General features: G+C 44.2%; 1 protein-coding gene across 1 annotated transcript in view; it reads right to left on the bottom strand.

The window, feature by feature from the left end:
• Window positions 1-685: 685 nt before the first annotated feature.
• LOC137872026 (cadherin-12-like) overlaps window positions 686-18,633 on the bottom strand; it is a 92,911-nt gene continuing 74,963 nt past the window's right edge. The window contains exons 8-12 of the mRNA XM_068710221.1: window positions 14,590-14,726; window positions 10,145-10,266; window positions 6,180-6,297; window positions 4,306-4,557; window positions 686-2,018 (exon numbers count right to left, since the gene is read on the bottom strand). Coding sequence (XP_068566322.1) covers window positions 1,507-2,018; window positions 4,306-4,557; window positions 6,180-6,297; window positions 10,145-10,266; window positions 14,590-14,726 — 1,141 coding nt within the window. The 3' untranslated portion in view covers window positions 686-1,506. The remainder of the gene's footprint in view (window positions 2,019-4,305; window positions 4,558-6,179; window positions 6,298-10,144; window positions 10,267-14,589; window positions 14,727-18,633) is intronic.

The following is an 18,633-nucleotide window of genomic DNA, read 5'->3' as shown; positions in this document are numbered from 1 at the left end:
GAGGTGGGATTTGGGACAGAAGTCCACATGCAATGCAGGCAGTGCACATTAAACACAATTTACAAAATATGAAGAATATAAAAGGTCGAGATTTAAGAGGTCATTTTTGCAGCCAGTTCAGTGGCTCTGTGAGGCTGTACTTTGAGCTACTTTGAGTTAAAATAGCTGCTATAAGCTAATTGGGTACATTGTGTAGAAACCATGAATGTCCGTACTAAATTGCCAATCCATCAGGTAGACGTGTCGATATTCAACTTGATGATTATTAATACATTTGACCTGCTGCTGGTGCAGCATCAAAAGTAAAGGGAGCGCCAGAATCATCAGGATTCATCCTCTGGGCACCAAATTGTGCAAATTGAATGTTTCATTTCACACAAAGCCAAACATTTTGACACTAGACGAAGAGGATCACCAAAGTAGGCTTCATCCTCTTGAGACCATGAATGACTACACAAAGCTCCTTGGCAATTTATATTTGTTGAGATATTTTACTTTGGACCAAAGTGGTGGAACACTGCCAGACCTAATGTGGCTAAATATTGGAGGCATAGAAGGAAAAGTTCACTTCAAACTCCTCATCATGCACATTACATTATCTTTGTAATCCAGCGGTGGATGGACTTTAAATATTCATATTTCATACAGAGCAAAATACGTGAACACAGAAAGGGATTTTGTCCAAGTGTGGTTTATTTAAGAAAACTGTGTTTATTACATGACTGAACTGCAGTATTTAGCCCTAATATTTTTTTTTACAACTCTAGTACAAGTCTATTCACAGGACCCACCTAACAGAAACATACATTTTCATGTGGGCCTTTTTTTTTTAATTACAAAATTCCTCGAGTGTCTCCAAAAATAAAAAATACAGGTTGATGACTGAGAGATAAATAGATAAATACACAAAAATCGAATCAAACTCAATCAGCCAATAAATAAATAGAACAATAAATAACATTCAAAACATCTTTGGCCAAACTTCGGGCCTCTTCATTGTCCCCACAGAAGTTGACGTTGGTCTCGGTAGACGATTCAGCCAGTGTGTGCTGACCGAATCAGCTTCACCTATGGGGTTCTAAGAAACAACACTGGATGTGTGGCGTGAAATAGCAAGTGAAAGAACAATTATATTGAGGCACTTTTAAGGATGTTCGAGGAAATGACAACATTTCCGTGTGTATGGTTATTCCCCAACAGGAAACAAAATGTAAGAAAAGAACATTCAATCGAAAGGTAATTGATCGGCTGCTTGGCTCATCTAATCATGTTACCATATGTTCCCTCTTTTTTTCTTTTTTACAATTTTGGGACTGAGCGTGGCGAAGTACCACGTAAAATAGAAACCGGTGAGCTGGGAAAAGATGAAAGCGGATGACATGGGAGGAAAACAATGGGAAAACGTGTGTGTGTGTGTGTGTGTGTGTGTGTGTGTGTGTGTGTGTGTGTGTGACGCCAACTTAAAGAACATTGTTACATATTTGCTTTTCGAGTCTGTGAATAACATCAATGTGTATTCTCCGTAGTGGTTGAGTCCGACTGAGTTTCCGACTGTTCCCCAAATATCCCTGCCAGTGTCTTGAAGCGGGGCCCCCAGTCATTGAGGTAGTCGTAGTCCTCCTCGAGGTCTACGGCAAGAGAGTCGATGGAGCTGAGCGACTCCGCCACAGAGCCGTCGCCCTCGTAAGCGTACGTGGCCAGGGAGTCGTAGGGCGGCGCCGCGTTGTCCACGTCGTGCTCCTTCAGACGCTGGCTGATGAAATCTCTGATGTCGGCGCTGTCCTGCGAGACCGGCGCCCTGGGACCTCTCTTCAGCTCGGGTTTGACGTCCCTGCGGAACAGATTCTCTTTGACAACCTTGGGATTGCGAAGTGTCCCCATGTCAAACGCGTGCGTGTCCTCCTCGCCGCCGCCTTCGTCGTCATAGTGGATCACATTATCCCGGATGTCCTCTTTGGACGACATGAGGGTTTCCTTTTTCTTCTGCCGCCTCAAGCCCACGTAGAGGACCACAATTACTGGAGGGAAGAAATCGAGAAAATGACACGTTAGTCCACTGTTGACACATCCAACGTTTCCTGTCAGGAACAAAAAGAACTGGGTCAAACTGGGTCAAATGTGGGTTTTGTGCTTTTTATATGTTAAGACGTCGCTATTCATCCATGTTACCAGCATGGCTCTAGGGATGGCAGGGTCGGTCAGCGTTTGGAAAGATCGCCGTGGAATATTTGCGCAGACGTTGAAGTTCCCCAGCGGACGAACCCAAATGAATTGTCACAAGGCGCCGTCGTTTGCTGAGCATTGCTGTTTTGCAGTAAAATGTCCAGACGACTTTTTAAATGGATTTCTCATTAAAATCATTAAATGTCACATTTATTCAACCCCCCCCCCTCAGCATGAATCGTTATGATGATAACCCTGATATTGTAGCTAGCACCACCAGCAGGTCTAACCGTTATTTTCACTTTGGTTTACACACGTATGATTCCCATCAGCCTCAGCTGTAATTTGTGTTTATCTTTTGCACGCTTACAAAACTAAGACAAGATGGCGATAAGATTGCGAGCGTTCACGTGTCGACAGTAAGCTCAAGGCGCCTCTGTGCCCGAGCGCAGCCTCACAGGGACGCTGCCACGGCTGTGAATATACAGTGAATGCAATCCCACTTAAACCGTGGTTATAAGTAACCTAGACATCGAAAACACAGTTTTCATCCCAGTTTGACCTGCGATGCGATGCCTCGTGGGACCGCTTTTGTGGCTCAAGGCAAATGAAGTGTGCTGGCAGCATTATATGCTTTCAATAGATAGCACAAGGGCTGTAAGCACTGTTGGGTAAAATTGTACCGCTGAGAATATACCCAAAGCACACAGTTTACTGGGATTTTTTTTTTTTTTTTCATGCTACCCTTCAGCGGTTGAACCGAGTTTTCTGCATATTTCAGACGCCGTAGTGCCACAGTGTGATTTCCAATATACAACGTTACAATGAATTTCCTTCTCTGCCTTTCTCCTGTCAGCGCAATCTGTCTCCCTCCGTGTCCCTCTCTCTGTCTCCTCGGTGAAATACGCAGTAAAATGTGTTTTCCTTTGGGTCTTTAATATACAGTTGCATCTAGGCACAAGAGCAATGGCCAGGATAAAAGTGAAATCATTCATGTGAATGAGTCTAATAAATAAGAAAAAAAAAAAAAAGAAGGCTTAAGAAGGTCTCTTCTTTCCACCCTTGCTGAATCTCACTTCCTATCTGGCTCCCTCGACTGCCATGCGATTTGGATCTACCTGTGTGTGTGTAGTGTGCCAGCTCCCCCCAGTGGCACCGGCGTAGACTTCAACAACAGTCGCTTATTGGAGGACACGCCGGTTGAACACGCGCTCGTCACCGCGCGCAGCCAATCGCACATCAGTTTGGGAGAAACGGCGAATGCGGATGAAAGTCCCTGCGCTGATCTGTTTAATTCACCTCATCAGTTCTCCTCACAGGACAACTGGGTCATCCTGACAAATCCTGCAAACAGGAACTATGTGGCTCTGTGGAAATGTTCTCAGTGTGAGTTCTGTTTGGCGTCAGCCTCAGCCTTTAGGGGAGGCGGGGAAGGGGGGGGGGTTGGGGAGTCAACTTGGAGCTTTGAAGACATTCCTCCGAGATCCAGGGTACGCACCGTCACAGCTCTACCGCGCGCCACAACAATCGGCCGGGTGCGTTTATGTTCACTTACATATTTCACATGAATATAACAAAAGAGGATTTATGATGAGACACAGCTGGAGTGAACATTAGAGAGAGAAACAGATAAATAGAGCTCAATTCAAAAGGTCACGGCTACCCTTGACTTCCACTGTAAAACGGGAGCTTCCGTATTCTCATATTTATAATTCAGAAAATGATCCCATAAAGCTACATTTACTTCCTCCCTGCTATGTAAATGAGTTTGGACATTAACAGCGGGGAATGAAGGAGGAGTTTTACAACCATGACCTTGTGGGGGGGGGGGGGGGGGGGGGGATGTAAAAGCTGTAGCCTGGGAAGCAGCCACAGAGCAGCGAGATTGGATTTAGTTTATAGAGCCAAGCGTCCCTCCCTCCAATCTTGAACGTCTCACTGAATGACCAAATTCATATGGGTTCTGTAATTAACTGCGGACACTCCTGGAGAGACGCCAGACCAAGTCTGACGGTCAACTCGGCGTGTTTGGATTGATGTGAAACACGTTAATAGGACAGTTTGTACTTTTATGTGTCGAGCTCAGCGTCTCACAACGAGCTTCAAGCTTTTAAGAATGTTTCCAAGCCGGAAGGGTCTCACCTAACAGGATGATGATGCACAGAAGGATGGCGACCAGAGCTCCCGTGCTGAGACCCACGGGGAGAAAGATGGCCTCGGCGCTGCAGGTTAGCAGGGAGCCGTTTGATTCGCAGCCACATACGCGGATGGTCAGGGTGCCGGTGCTGCTCTTGGGAGGGTAGCCATTATCGTCAATCACCACGGGAAGGAAGTAGATCTCCTGCAAACGCCGTCTAAAGCCATTCCGCTTTGTCACAATTCCGGCAGTGTTGTCTAGATGATAGCGGGGGGGGGGGGGGGGGAGAAAATCAAAGAGAAATCTTCAAAACAGGCGGTGATCTTTTACAAAGAGCAGGTGGTCTTAGATTAAAAGAATCGTCCACATTTGCATGGGGAGGCCTGAAGTAGTGCAGCAAGTGCTTATTCCTTGATCTGTACAGGTTAGAGAGTTTTAAGACCAAAGCAAAGGAACATACCCCCCCCCCCCCCAAATATAACCTGACATCAATCAGACAATCCTCCTGAGCTACATTACAAGTCGGGAGGTCCAAGTACGAGAGAGATACAACTTTTCAATGTCTGATAACTCTTTATGTTTGATATCGAATCCTCTACCCAATGTGCCTCCCTGAATGTGATGAGAAACGGCAACGTATCAAAGAGCGGTCTTATCAAAGCTCTCGCCGTTTTTAACGCCGCTTTCTTTCAAAGCCCCCCCCCCCGAAACACTGCAAAGCGTTTTGCGTCCGCACCGCGCCGCTACCACGCGGACTGTTGGGAACGCTTGTTGTTTTGTTATCTCCGAGTGCAGCCAGCATCACTCCAGAGAAACAGCAGATTAGCAATGAGAGATGATAGATACGGAATAAAAAATACAAAAAAAACACACACAATGGGAACAACTTGGGAAGACAGCCGGAGGTGTGAGGGTGGGCGAGTGGAATAGAGGCCGACAGTGCGTACGACGGAGAGGGGACGTGTCAGGTCGGGACCTGCCCGGGTCTGTCTGCTACGGCTAGACCGTCTGACCCCTGTCACGCCGGGTTTTGTTCCACTGACGGAGCCTGGCGCTTTTTCCTGACAGGTCGGGCGTTTTTGACACACCTTGCATGTTGTGCACAACCGTGATCTTGTTTGGGCTCTCTCTCTCTCTCTCTCTCTCTCTCTGTCTCTCTCTCTCTCTCTCTCTCTCTCTCTCTCTCTCTCTCTCTCTCTCTCGCTCTCCCTCTCTTGCCGAACCTGTCCTGCGGTGCCTGTGGTGTTTGTGCTTCCTGTCCCTGCCCATCAGATCTCCCTCTGTATCTGGAGAGTGTGCTTGCCGGAGCCTCTGGCAGTCAGGAAACTGCAAGACGGTGTGTCCAAAAAGGGAAAACTGGATCAGAGGTTCGGACCCGGTGTTGTTGTAGAGGATGGTGAATGCATTCGTTTCCCCTGGCCTCATCCTGCCATGTCCCACTTTTCATTACCCGTCTTTCTGGTTGGACTTCAAAGGGCTCGGCCAGCGCACACTGCAGAGTGTCATATATGCCCTTATCATAAGACAACGTCTGACTGCATGTGTTTAACTTATTTTTAGCACCGGGACGTGTCGCTCCATGAGCTGTGAGCAACAACCTTTTCAAATAGCAAATGGTTGTCCGAATTCCTACTACTATAGCTTCATGTAGAGATACAATAATAAGAATAGTGGTTTCTATTCATCATCTTTTTATGCTGCTTTCTTGGCCAGACCCCCCTCTAAATAGAGATTTCAAATCCCGATTGGAATATCCTGGTAAAACGAAGCTTAAATAGATAAAAATGTCTCCCCAGATCATATAATCATATCTGCTGTTTCTCACTGTACTGCACTGATTTGCCACGTCACCAAAATGAGTTAAAACAGGAAGACTTACTTCCAAAGTCCCGGATGGTGAAATTCTTGTTCTTCATGTCTTCCTTCGGTGACTTGAAGGAGAACTGTTGTCCAGCAGTCGGGAGATCCTGGTCTTTTGCACTGAATGTCTGAATCACCTGTTAAAAATGAAAATACAAATCATGTACTCTGATTGTGGAAAGGAAGGTTTTAATTTCCTAGTTTCCTAGTTTTTTTTTATTTCCTAGTTTCCTGGTTGACAGGACGCTGTCAGGATTTTGACAGCTGGAAGGTTTTGTTTTATTAATGTCAAATATGTCTTTCTAATGGGGAATAAAACTCCTACAGGTCAAAATGCTCTGGCATGAAAATGTAAAGCAGAAGGTGTCAACTAGTCCTGAACCGACTGCATGTCAGACCTGTCAGTGCTGCAGCAAGGCAGTGAATATTCCTCAGATACAGCCGCTGAGCCATTTTGTTAACATCTCTAGATCTTTTTCAAGCGCCAAGAACAGAAACCACTTCTTTTTATATATATATTGTACAACTACGACGCCACAAACAGGATGACTTGTATTTGAAAAAATGCGTGAAAGCATTTTACTGAAACAACAATTTTTTTTTCCCACCGTGTCAGACACAGACTGCTGACTCAGCCGCCTCTGTACCAGACTGCTGACGACTTTCTTCATTTTCCCCAAACGTCTCAGAGCTTCGCCTGAAACCGGCTGCCCTGCCGGCTGTGCTACCGGTCTGCTCACGGGGCTTTGACCTGCTTGCGGACCCGACGCCTCGGCCCTCGGTGAAGGAGCCCTCCTGCCTTGTTACATCACCCCCAATGAGCTGCTCTCCTCCCATCTCTCTCCCCGCTCAGTGTTTGAATAAAATCCCCTCCAGAGGAGTTAACCCGACAGCAGGTGTGATGAATGCTCCGTTGTTTTCCCCACAGCAGCTGTACACTTTGCACTATTGATTTTTTTTTAGCGACCAAATTAGCTTGGTGATGAATAAATCCAAAGCTGCAAATAGCAATTACTTTCAATTGCATTTAATCTATCAACCCTTTTATTATCCAGAAATATTGTCTAATGGCCATCAAGATTGACCACAAAGTGATGTCTTGAAATTGCACATTATGCAGGGTGTTCCAGAGGACGAGCAGTTGCATAGCATGAAGCTGCTGTGTCCCTGATTCTAACTGGTCAGGGACCTGTGATGTATGTCGACCGTCTCTCTCCCATCATGTTCTGACTAACTGTACTCTTGTCTAAATGTATTCAATTTACAATAACAGGAAGAAGAAAAAACGGACAAATGTTTAATCAAAACTGCTGTTAATTCATTATCTGTCGACTGCCCCGTTGTTTAATCAACACGTACGACAGTAAAACAATTGCTTAGTGATGTTTAACCTTATTTGCCTCTAAACAAACCCTTTTTTTTAGATCATACCCACGGTCCTATTGTGCACCAATTTAACAATACACGCAAAAACAATTACAGAAAATCAAGTTTCAATTTTATTTCAAAATCCGATCATCTTTCTACCTGCAAAAGCACAACATGACTGCTTACGTAAAGTATCAGCGAACAATTTCAACCAATAATCTCATGAGATCCGCCCCTTAAATCAATCTGCATCTTCGGGAGGATTGTGTGGAGGCACGGCCCTCTCTAGCTCTGTAATCACTCTACATTCTAAGCCCGACCGCTTTTTTTTTTATAGCAGTCTAATCAAATGTGAAAGGATTTAAATCCTTCTCTTAACCGTGGACTGCTGAAATATACTGCGGTTCACTGGGGAATACCTCTTAGTACAGAAGCTAAAGATGTTTCACTGGGACTTCAAAGGTTCTAAGAAAACGGCATTATATCAACTGTGTCATCACGGAAGAGAACCCCCCCCCCCACACCTCATGTAAACACTGTTAGCACCGTGGGCAATGTTAGCTTAGCTGCCGCCATGTTGAGAGCCATGTGGAGTCAACGGATATGCTCTGAATTTCACATTAAGCACCTTTTTTTAACTGCTAAGCATATTGGGAATGTGTGTAGAGTATACACTGTCTAAAAAAAAAGAAGAAGAAGAAGAAGAAGGAAGCAGGCATACTTTATTAATCCCTCGAGGGAGAATTCATCATCAGCATTTGGCATTAGCCTTTTAAAAGCCATGAGGTGTGTTTGATTTTCTAATTACAGTAATAATTATAATCTATCGTGGCGGAAATGCTCCTTTTCTTGGACTTTAAAGTGCTTCCCACCTCTTCTCGATCACGAGTGGAGCTGTGGATGCTGTAACTGCCGGCTTCTATTGTATATCTTTAATGGCTTTAAGTGCATTCTGCTTTTGCACTCAGCCGCATTGTAAATTACGCCAGATAAGAGTGCCAGCTAAATGCTGTAAATGTAAATGTAATTATGCCAGCATAAAAGACTGATTCGGTGGGTTAGCATTACAACGTGGCATTATAAAAAGCCCGTGAAACGGAATGCATTAAAGAGCGAGGAACACATAATAGCACCGGCTGTCCTAAGTATATATCTAATACGGAGAGCAGTAAATATTCTTGTTTTACGTTTCCTTTGCGGTTGCTTTTTCTCATTTCACACTTGACCAGTTGACCAGTCAGGACTCTGAGTGCAATAAATAAGGAAATAAGGGAACAGTCTGCTGTATGACTTTCCCACCGCCGTTTGAATTTAGCGAAATCTCAGTTCTAAGGTCTCCGGCCCCCCTTCTCCCGCCTCACCGTCCCACACATTTACATGAAAACAGTCAGTTGCTTCTCTTGATTGGCTGCGTCCTGCTTACAGATCAGTTCGAACGGGAGGTCGCGGCACAGCGGGGGAGACTCTCCAAATCAGGCGGTTTGCATGTTTTTCAAGAGAGGATCTGGAGTTCTTTATAATCCAGCAGCTGTGCACAACACCTGGAGGAATCATGCTGTGGAAACACTGGAGGAAAGTGTATGTTCTTCACAGGAGGGAGGAGAGAGGGGATGCCTTTTTGAATACACGGCACATATTGCATGGTGATTGCAGCTGATCTGAATATAAGGCTGTGGTTGAATAGTCTTGCCTTTTGATTTCTGCCTTCTTTTTTTTTTGACTAGTTTTGAAGTTTTTTGCATTTGGAATCCAGCATAAATTTGGCCTCAAACGTGGCTGACATTTGGCTGACAACGTGACAAAAAAAATAAATAAGTCACTGCCAACTTGTTGTTAGGGAGACGGCGATGCCCTCGCACGCAGGGCACAGCCGCTGTTTTGATTGCGACCGGCCCGAGGACCAACAAAAACATCCTCCATGTGATGAGGAGTCTACAGCAATTTGATAGACTGCCAAGGAAGCTGCTCCCTTCCGAACGCTAACTGCATATAGATGCTGGTTAATGGGCTAATTTACAGGCACAGGTGGTTTACAATGCGCACAGGCAACTTCTCCGCCGCATCTCAAATATATCATCTGAAATGTACTCCGGGCTGCTGATATGCAAAGTACTGCTGTGCTTTATGATTGCTTCTTCTGCTGAATCGAACTCTACGCCACAATCCGTTCAAGATTTAGATTCATAGTCTGCGCTGAAGGGTTCTCTGCCAACTCCCTTGAAATGAAAGGTTTTATTCAAGTGACCTTGAGTAGAACACTGGAAATCAACCTTCTGCTAGGCATCAAAGTGAGAGCTACAAAAAAAATTTGTATTTATTGCAGCAATGCGGTGCTCAAAAAGGTAGAACAAATTATCTCCACACACCTCGAGATCAGCCTACGTGTAAACATTGACACCTTGACAGCACTTATTTATGAATCCACACCTTTCAGATTCAGTTTATCACCTTTTTTTTTTTTTTTTTGCATCATCTTTGAGGATAAACAACACTCCAATCAACAGCTGTCCACTCACTGAAAAATAAACACGTCTTAAAATCTTCGGGTGTTAAAATGCCACGATCGCATGACCCGAGCACAGGCGGAGGCGGAGCAGAGAGTGAATATGAAAGTACCTGTCCCGCTTTGGCATTTTCACAAACAAAGGTCTCGTGAGGACTGGCGAGCTCAGGCGGGAACTCGTTGATGTCCAGCACGTTGACGGTGACGGCCACCCGGCTGGTCAGAACCGGACTATCTGGAGAAGAAGGAAAACACAAGTGTTTTAAATAAAGTGTGCACACGCCTGCAGAAAAGAACACAACGTGGGAGGTGTTGGGGTTTTTTTTTTTTTTACAGCACTGACATCATGTGGATACGGAAAGTACTACCATCACATGACGAGCCCAGGCGTAAAGGTTTATCACTGATGTGGTAGGATGGCCAAGCGGTTAAAGAGGCCGTCACGTCCAGTCAGAGCGTCCTTGATGCTCGCCCACCGTAGTGCGTCTGCTTTGACGCACGTCTGGAACACGTTGACGCGTGAATTGCACCCGGCCGCTGCCGTTTTATGGCGCTTTTGATTGACGATGTAAAGGAGGATTAAATAAAAACACACAGTAAATGCATCCCGTGCGCCGACTACAAATAAAGCATGCCTCTCATTATGGGATACGGCTCTTTAGAGGGAATATTTTTCTTTTACCCTCAGGTTGTGTTATGGGTTTTAGCCATGAGATGTGCGGCCCATATTAATTATAGTGTGAAAGCCCCCTTGAGAGGGACCCGCTTGAATCCTGGGGTTGTTTGTTACAATGTTTCCTCACTGCAGGGGCACAGCGGGGAAATGTTCTTTTTGTGCGAAAGCCCGAGTAAAGGTAAACTTTATGGATTTGGTGTGGGAATAGGCTTTGCTCTGCAGTGGGGGGGGGGGGGCTTAGTGTGCACTTGTTTGTGTGAGTGCCAGTGTATGGGTGCGTAGGTGGGTGGTTGAGAAGAATGAATGGTGGTTGGGGAGGGGGGGGGGGGCGTCTCAAGGGGATTGGAGACGCAGCCACAGCTCAGTTAGTAACCTGTGTCTGACCTTGATGGAAAAAGCAATCTTGCCACCGAGGTAAAACTGACACTGAGCATGGGATTTGCTGCTTTGAACTGACTGAACTGCTAACATTGATGCTCAGCCAGCACAAAATACTGATCTCTCCCGTCATCCAGGTCCTGAGGTTGTTGTTGTTTTTTTTGGCCTCCTAAAAAGTTTGAAAGACTTCAAATCTAGATCGATGAAATGTGTAAGATACAAGAGTTTATGGTCCCCCCCCCGATCTCATCTTCATAACTGTTGACTGCCTCTCAGCGTGTCACCAGTGATGCATCCGTCAGCCCACTAGATGGAGCAATGGGATAGCGGTTATATTCAAATCAGCGTTCTCAGCGCCACAGCAAATGCTCTATTTCTTTTTTATTTAACCAAATTCTGTGCTGCTGCAGAATGCTTGATCGGTCAGCCGTGAAGTTGCCTGATTTTCACTTCTTTTATATTTGGATATTACTTGTTTTTGATTGAGCTCATTTTATTAAAAAAAAATAAAGAAAATCAATCAAGCAAGCAAGCAAGCACGCAATCAACCACAAATCTATGAAATGTGCTGCAAAACATGAGACAGAAGCATTCCTTATGCTCAGCAATCTGTTGAAAGTGCAACGTTGGTTAGAATAATAAGCGCTCTCACGACACACAAACTCCCATCATTCGGTGTGAAACTACACTCAATTGCTGTAAATAGATAGAGAGCGTGCTCCTGCCAAGGTTATTATTGCATTTAATAGCTCTTCCCCTCTCTTTGACTCCTAAAAATTGCCACTGGGCTTAAATGCCAAAACCGTTAATTTAACCCCGGCTCTTATTTAGCGGCGCTCTCTGCTGTGCGCCGAGTCTCGGGAGAGCAGCAGAGAGCGCTCTCATTTTGCTGCATGACTGCAGTGTCTAGCAATGACCGGACTAATCTCTGAGGCTTTTTTTTTTCCTGAAGTGAAAAAGTCTCAGACTCAGGTGTCGTACTAATCACAGCCGTGTACGCACGCCCCCCCCCCCCCCCCCCCCCCCCCTTTTTTTTTTTTTTTTATATTCGAGGCAAAATGTCATCCGACTACTCATATTGTTGGATATGTTTTCCTCTGAGTCATCGTAATGGGCAATAAAAGGTGTGGGTGGAGAAATGTTGAAAAAAAGCATTAGCAGCAAGGACACACAGTCGAAAGCAGAAACGGGTCAAATGTGGAGCTCTGCATGAATTTACTATTTATTGCAAACTGCTCTGCAGGGCCAGCTGAGGCTGCTCCAGAGTGTAAAAATGTCAGAACGTTTAGTTTTTTTTGAGGGTTTTTTTTTTTTTCCAGTGCATGACCTCTCTTCATACAATGCATTATTACTGTGGGTTTTCAAGGTGTCTTGCTTCCGTATTTATTGCTCTTCTTTATGGTTTTACAATCTGAATAACAGCCAGACAACATCCCAAAGATGATAATAGAATGCACCTCAGAGGAGCCGTAACAGCTTTCCAATACTCGGAACACAAAGTTCTGCCAAATCTCACTCAAGGTCAAAAACAGATATCAACTCAAGAGTTGGGATACAGACTCCATGTTGCTGTGTTTTTTTTTTTATCTCCATCCCCGTTTCACCAGTTCAACCATTATTTTTCTTTAACGCTGGCTTTGGATGAGGATTCCGTGCTTTTCTCTCACGGTGAAAACAGTCTCTAGAGGGGTTACCGGAGAAGGCAGAGGCCTGGATCAGAGGCTGACTTTGGGGGGAGGCGTATAAGAACGTGGGCGAGGGCAAGGTGTGCAGAAATACTTCTCAATTCCTGCATCAAAGTACGATGAACCAGCTCGGCCTCACCAAATCTACAACCATTTGTACCATTTAGCGTGCAATGACATCGCCCTTCTTGCTTTCTGCGTGACATTTTACGCCAGGTACTCTGTGCGAACTGCAATGCAAACACAAAATACAGACCATGCCCCGCTCAGAGCGGTGTGTACAAAGTGAGAACGAGAACTCATGGTGGGAACAAACGCAGGACTTTCAACCAGGAGGCCGCCGTTTGTGTCCCAAAGTGTTGTTGAGTTATTGTGACGTGTTTTTCCTGCTAATGTTATGCTGTTTAGGTTTAACTTAGTTTATGTACTTATTTTAAACTCAACCATGTGTGGTTTTGTTGACTAAACCTAACCGCCGCCGTTTCCCGTGAGCAACATGGCGTAAAGGTGACATGTGAAAAGCCTAAAACGTGTTATCATGACATGCAAAATGTCCTCAAAATGTCTTGCTATTTACACGCCAGTCTCGGAGTCCATCAGCTGGCGACAGACAAGCCTTCTGGGGGCAAGAAGCTGTGTGTCTGGGTTTCTGGTATCGCCACCAGATATCCGGGCCAAGACTTCCTTTTCCGTGCGCTGCTCACTGTTTACTCTCCGACTGGATTGCCTCACAAGTAGCCAGTTTACAAGCTAATTTTAAACTAATAACAGGCTGAATCGTCCTCAGTGAGGCCGATGAATTCTGCCTCTTCTTTACTCTACAAGGACTTTTTACCCAAGCCAAGCCGGCTCGAACGTGATTGCTTGATACTAAACGGAAACCAGAACGCTTCCAATACCAAAATCTTGCCCTGTTGCCGACCAGGTTGTAAATATGAATGCAGAATCAGTTTTTTTGGAGATTATTTATACGCCTTCCCTTAAGATGAACGTATAACGCACTCGTACTACCATCAGCTCCCTCCTTCCATCACCGCAGATCCTTTCAGTCTACCTCATCCTCCAGGTCCTTGACATTTATGCACAAAAGCCACACAAAGACACACACACACACACACACACACACACACACACACACACACTGGAAGCAGAATTAGCATGTCACTACCATGACCTTGAGGGGAAGTGAGTAATATCAGTTTCCAAGGCGACAATGACTCAAGTTTTAACGGCTCATATTTCACAGTCTGTCCTAATGAATATACAGCGTGTGTAATTTTGATTGAGCACCAGGCAGCCTCTGGGATAATGACTTTGACGGTTCTCGGCAGATTTGATGACTTGATGACGATGGATTTGCTTATTTATCCGGAAATTTGCTCCACTTCCTTCATAAAAACATAATTAGCTTGATGACACGTCTTAAAAACCGCAGCTCAGCGTCTGTTCCTTCCTTCACAACACGCTGTGACGCCACTGCATCTGCTTGCTGTAAAGCTCCAGGAGGTTCGCATTTTACTGCGGTGTAAGTAAAAGTTGACTCTGGCAAGACGCGCTCTCTTTCAATGCCAATGTCATCAAATGTGTTAAAAAGGTAGAAAACAGGGTTGAGCAGGGTATATGCTAGAGGAGACAATGTCCTGAAGATACATCCCTCCAGGAGAGCCATCATGGTTTATAGTCACCTATAAACCTTTCCAGCAAAACGGGATTGAGTATTGACTTGAGCAAAAGTGTGTTAAATCCTTCACACAGATTATGGCAGGGGGAGGACAACGACACCTGCATGAATCACGATCGATCTTGTTGTCATACTTACTAAGTTTGGTCGCCACGATGGAGATGTTGTGCCGGGCGATGCTCTCTCTGTCGAGGAGTTCGTTCGTGGAAATCGTTCCCTCCACCGGATCAATGTCAAAGTAGCTGTCCATGTCACTCTTCCAGTCAATGGAATACCTGAAAGAAAAGAAGAAGAAAAAAAAAAAACAACGTTTGTTTAATGGCGTCCATTCCCAACATAAACCAGAGAATTAAACCACAGTGGTTTTCCCTCCGGGCTCATGTATATGAGTTAGGTGTAATGTGATGTTGGCGTACAGCCTTCATTACTCATTCTGAATGGTCATTTCCAGAAAATGTGCTGAGGATCGCATATACATTCCGATCCTATAATGGGGCGCATGTACTTTTGGCCATGCTGAGCAAACGGATTTCTTCGGGAACGTAAATGAATTTTAGGTACCGTCGAAACTGTATCAATCTCGCACGGCCGACGCACCACAACAGGCGTACAAGCGTTGGTTTGGGTGTCTGAGAACAGAGGGTGCAATGTCCTCTCTGAGAATTACATCTTTGGTCTCGCCCCGGTCGCTCTGAATGCAAACGACGACGTACAAAAGAGATCTGAAAGCGAACAGCATGCCGCTGACAGCGCCATTCATCACGCCATGCTATTTGATCTTAAAAGGCTATTTTTCATTAATAATTTTGCGAGTTCCCAGAGGAGTTAAATATGTTGTTGTGCTTTATTCCTCTTCACAAGGAGGTCAGAGGTTGGGTTCGATGCCTTGCTCGTGGGCACTTGCGCTGGACAAAGGCTTGATTACTCAAGGGGCTTGAGCCTGGACTTGTCCACATTAAAGGAACGGCCTCTCTGTGCCACCATTCTGCCTGATCTTTCTCATGGCAAGCTATCTGATCTTTAAAGGGCATTTCCTATTAATATTCATCATGCTTGTTTCTTTACACTATAGAGGCTCAAACTGGACTCCAGTCATTAATAGAAAGAGGCCTAGAGTACATTCAAACCCCCATGTCATTAATGAAAATGATTTTTTAAAAAAACACTTCAGTAGATTTTTTTTCTTTGGTTACTTCACTTGTGATTCGTCCTCCCTGAACCTCTGTGTGGCGCGTAGCCTTGAAGTGAACATGAACGTGTCCAAACTAGTTTAGTGCGAGTCTCTTTGATATATATTACGGCCAAACTCCCATCAAGAGTTCAAAAGATCAATGGTTCACAATTTATCCTGAGGGCACAAACGCTTTTTATTTATTTTTTTTGGGGGGGGGGGGGTTGGTATTACTGGAGTCAAGCTGCTACACTGAAGCGTACGTTACAGTGTCAGCGTGACCCAGTGGTGAGACAGCCAGGATACTACAGATTAGATCACATAGTATGAATGTTTTTTGACATTTCCTCGAGCGAGAAAACTACACCCCAACCGCCTCAATGGCAATCTGTAAAGATATATTATACATATATTACGTTTCCCTTTAAATTCATGTGAGAAAGAAAGCGTCAAAGCTGTTTTACTTGTAATTGGATGAATCTCTGATTTATCTTCAAGGAGAATAGAGATCATCAACAGCTGTGAGAAAGAAATCACAGATCTAAAAAAGACTACTAAAGATCAACTCTGTACTGAGAAATGCAGATATGAAAATTAATTACAGCGTTATCACCTACTTTGAACCGACGCTGGCGTTAATTCAGCCCAGAGAAGATTACGGCGCAGTACAAAAGGTGATTCAAGAAACATTTTAAAGGCACAAGTTGTGTTCATTTTCCACAGCTATCGATTTTCAGAGCTTCCAGTTTTGCTGCAGTGTTCATGTCTTCGGTGTGATTTGTGATACCGCCATTTTAGACAGAAGCCAAAAAGTTCAGTCTTTAAAAAGTCATTCAAACTTCAGGAAGCTCTTGAGAAGCGGCCAACAATGCAGAATTCATGAGGCCCCTTTGTTTCCCCGGCTAGAGTTAACGCGGCTCTATGCCGCTAAATAGCAGAATCGGTCTAAGACTGAAGTCTAAAAGCATAATTCCCTATGCATGATGGGTCATCGGGTCTATTATTTTGAAGTGAAGAATGCAAGGCTGCTCTCCGAAAATGCACACAAATGAACAATGTCAGACGTACCGCTGATGAATATTTAAAGTGAGACAAATACCATTCCTTTTTTTTTTTTTTGTACAGATTGCTACTTCTTCTATTCTTTTGTTTTCTCCGGAATAAAATATTCATAATAAAACAACTTCTGTGCGTGCAACAGGTATATATTTATTGTTTTGTTGCTGTATCCGTGCTACGCTTGAGCGATACATCTTCCAAGAACCATTACTACAACGTTGCCTGAGCAAAAGTAACGACTGTGAGAGGGGGTCAAAAACAAAAGGGTTCTCATGCATTTTTTAAGAATGCACTTCTTTTGTCTTGACGGTCTATTGTTATCTGCCACTCAAGTTTTATATATAGCGTGTGAGTACTTGTGTGGTAGCGGGAGCGCAGCAAGACAGAGTATAAATCAGTCCAGCATGTTAGATCTAAACACACAGAGCAGGGACGTTGGAACGTCCCACCTGATAATTACCCTGGAGACAAAATAAAAATGAATTAGGACCCATGGGGACATCTTGTTAGGCTATGCATTTCTTTAGATGAGGATTAATGTTTGAGTTCTATGAAAAACAACCAAAACGTAAGAAATTAATTTCAGCGTATGAAATAAAACTGCGGAAAACAACATTTGCATTAATATTCTTTGCTTTGCGTGGCTGTACCGTCACACCGAACTACTGATTAGCTGTCATGTTCAATTGAGATTGTATGAATCGTCGCTCAAATGTGTGTTTCGTGTGTTGAGGGCTTTAACTTGCAGTAGCTAATTCAGCATGTAATCAAAGCACGGGGACAGCTTTGTCTGTCCTACTTGGTCCATTTGAATTACCGCCACGAATGTTGTACAAAAGAACTCTGACAAAAACACAATACATCCACTTCGCTGTACAGCTACAATGTGCTCAATGTTATATAGTTCCTCAACTACACAAATATATATATATAGCTTAGCATATGTAGCTTTACTTATTGTAGTGAGTAAAAACAACTGAATATATGAGTTAATTCTCAAACTAAAGCCAAATAATATCCGCACTCTAAAAATTGCAAATACGGGGCCACTAATAAACTTTTAATTTTGTCTCCGCGGCGTAACGTCAACGCATCCTGAGCTGCCAAGAGACGACGCGAGCAGGATTTTACACGACAATGTCAAACGTTCTACATGGATTGATTAGTCGGCTGATGAGTAAAGCTGACAATACTCTCGAGATTAAAGCCATGATGACATCGATGAATGGAGACTGGAGACATTGACGAATGGATTAGAGTTCTAAAACCTTCAATCACCGGCTGCAGTATCGCAGTACTTCTCCCTTCAGCTTCTTTTTTATCCTCGCGGGAGTAACGAGGGATATTTGGTTCAATAGTAAAGCCTCTCGAGAAGAAGAGGTGCAGTCAGATCCACTTCATTCACTATCAGCAGTTACCCCAGGGTAAGATCTAGTCCTCCTGGATGATACAGTATAAGAATATAAACGGTGGTCTCTGACTCTCTCTCTATTTCTATCCATCCCATCTACAGCAATGGAAAACATGTATTCTTCAAACTAATTTCTATAAGAAATGTGTATTATTCACAAATAAAACCTAAACTGCCCTTTTTATATCGCCCTTTATGCATTCTAAAGCCCCCGTTACTTCAATTCAGCTCTATTACAGATTGGTAATTTGGACTTTTTGCTGGTAAAAAAACACTACCATGAAAAATAATCAATAATAATAATAATAATAATAATAAGCAATATTTTATCCCATAAAGAGGGCTATATATCCAGCACCATGGCCTAAGTGATCGACACATTGTCGGTGAAATACATATACGCCTAATGGTGCTTCTCATCTTGTAACTAGCACCGGGGCTCGTCGTAACGGTGCGCCCCTGACTCTGTGTTCATTTGCTACTTTTTCTTGTACGACACAGTTGTTCCTGAACCTCATGTGTAAAGTGTTTGACTGCATTA

Source organism: Cebidichthys violaceus, unplaced genomic scaffold, assembly GCF_023349555.1.
Source record: "Cebidichthys violaceus isolate CVI_PGR_0920_01 unplaced genomic scaffold, fCebVio1.0.p SCAF_15, whole genome shotgun sequence".
Lineage (NCBI taxonomy): Eukaryota > Metazoa > Chordata > Actinopteri > Perciformes > Stichaeidae > Cebidichthys > Cebidichthys violaceus.
The sequence above is the reverse complement of the archived record's forward strand: the minus strand, read 5'-3'. Positions and strand labels throughout refer to the sequence as shown.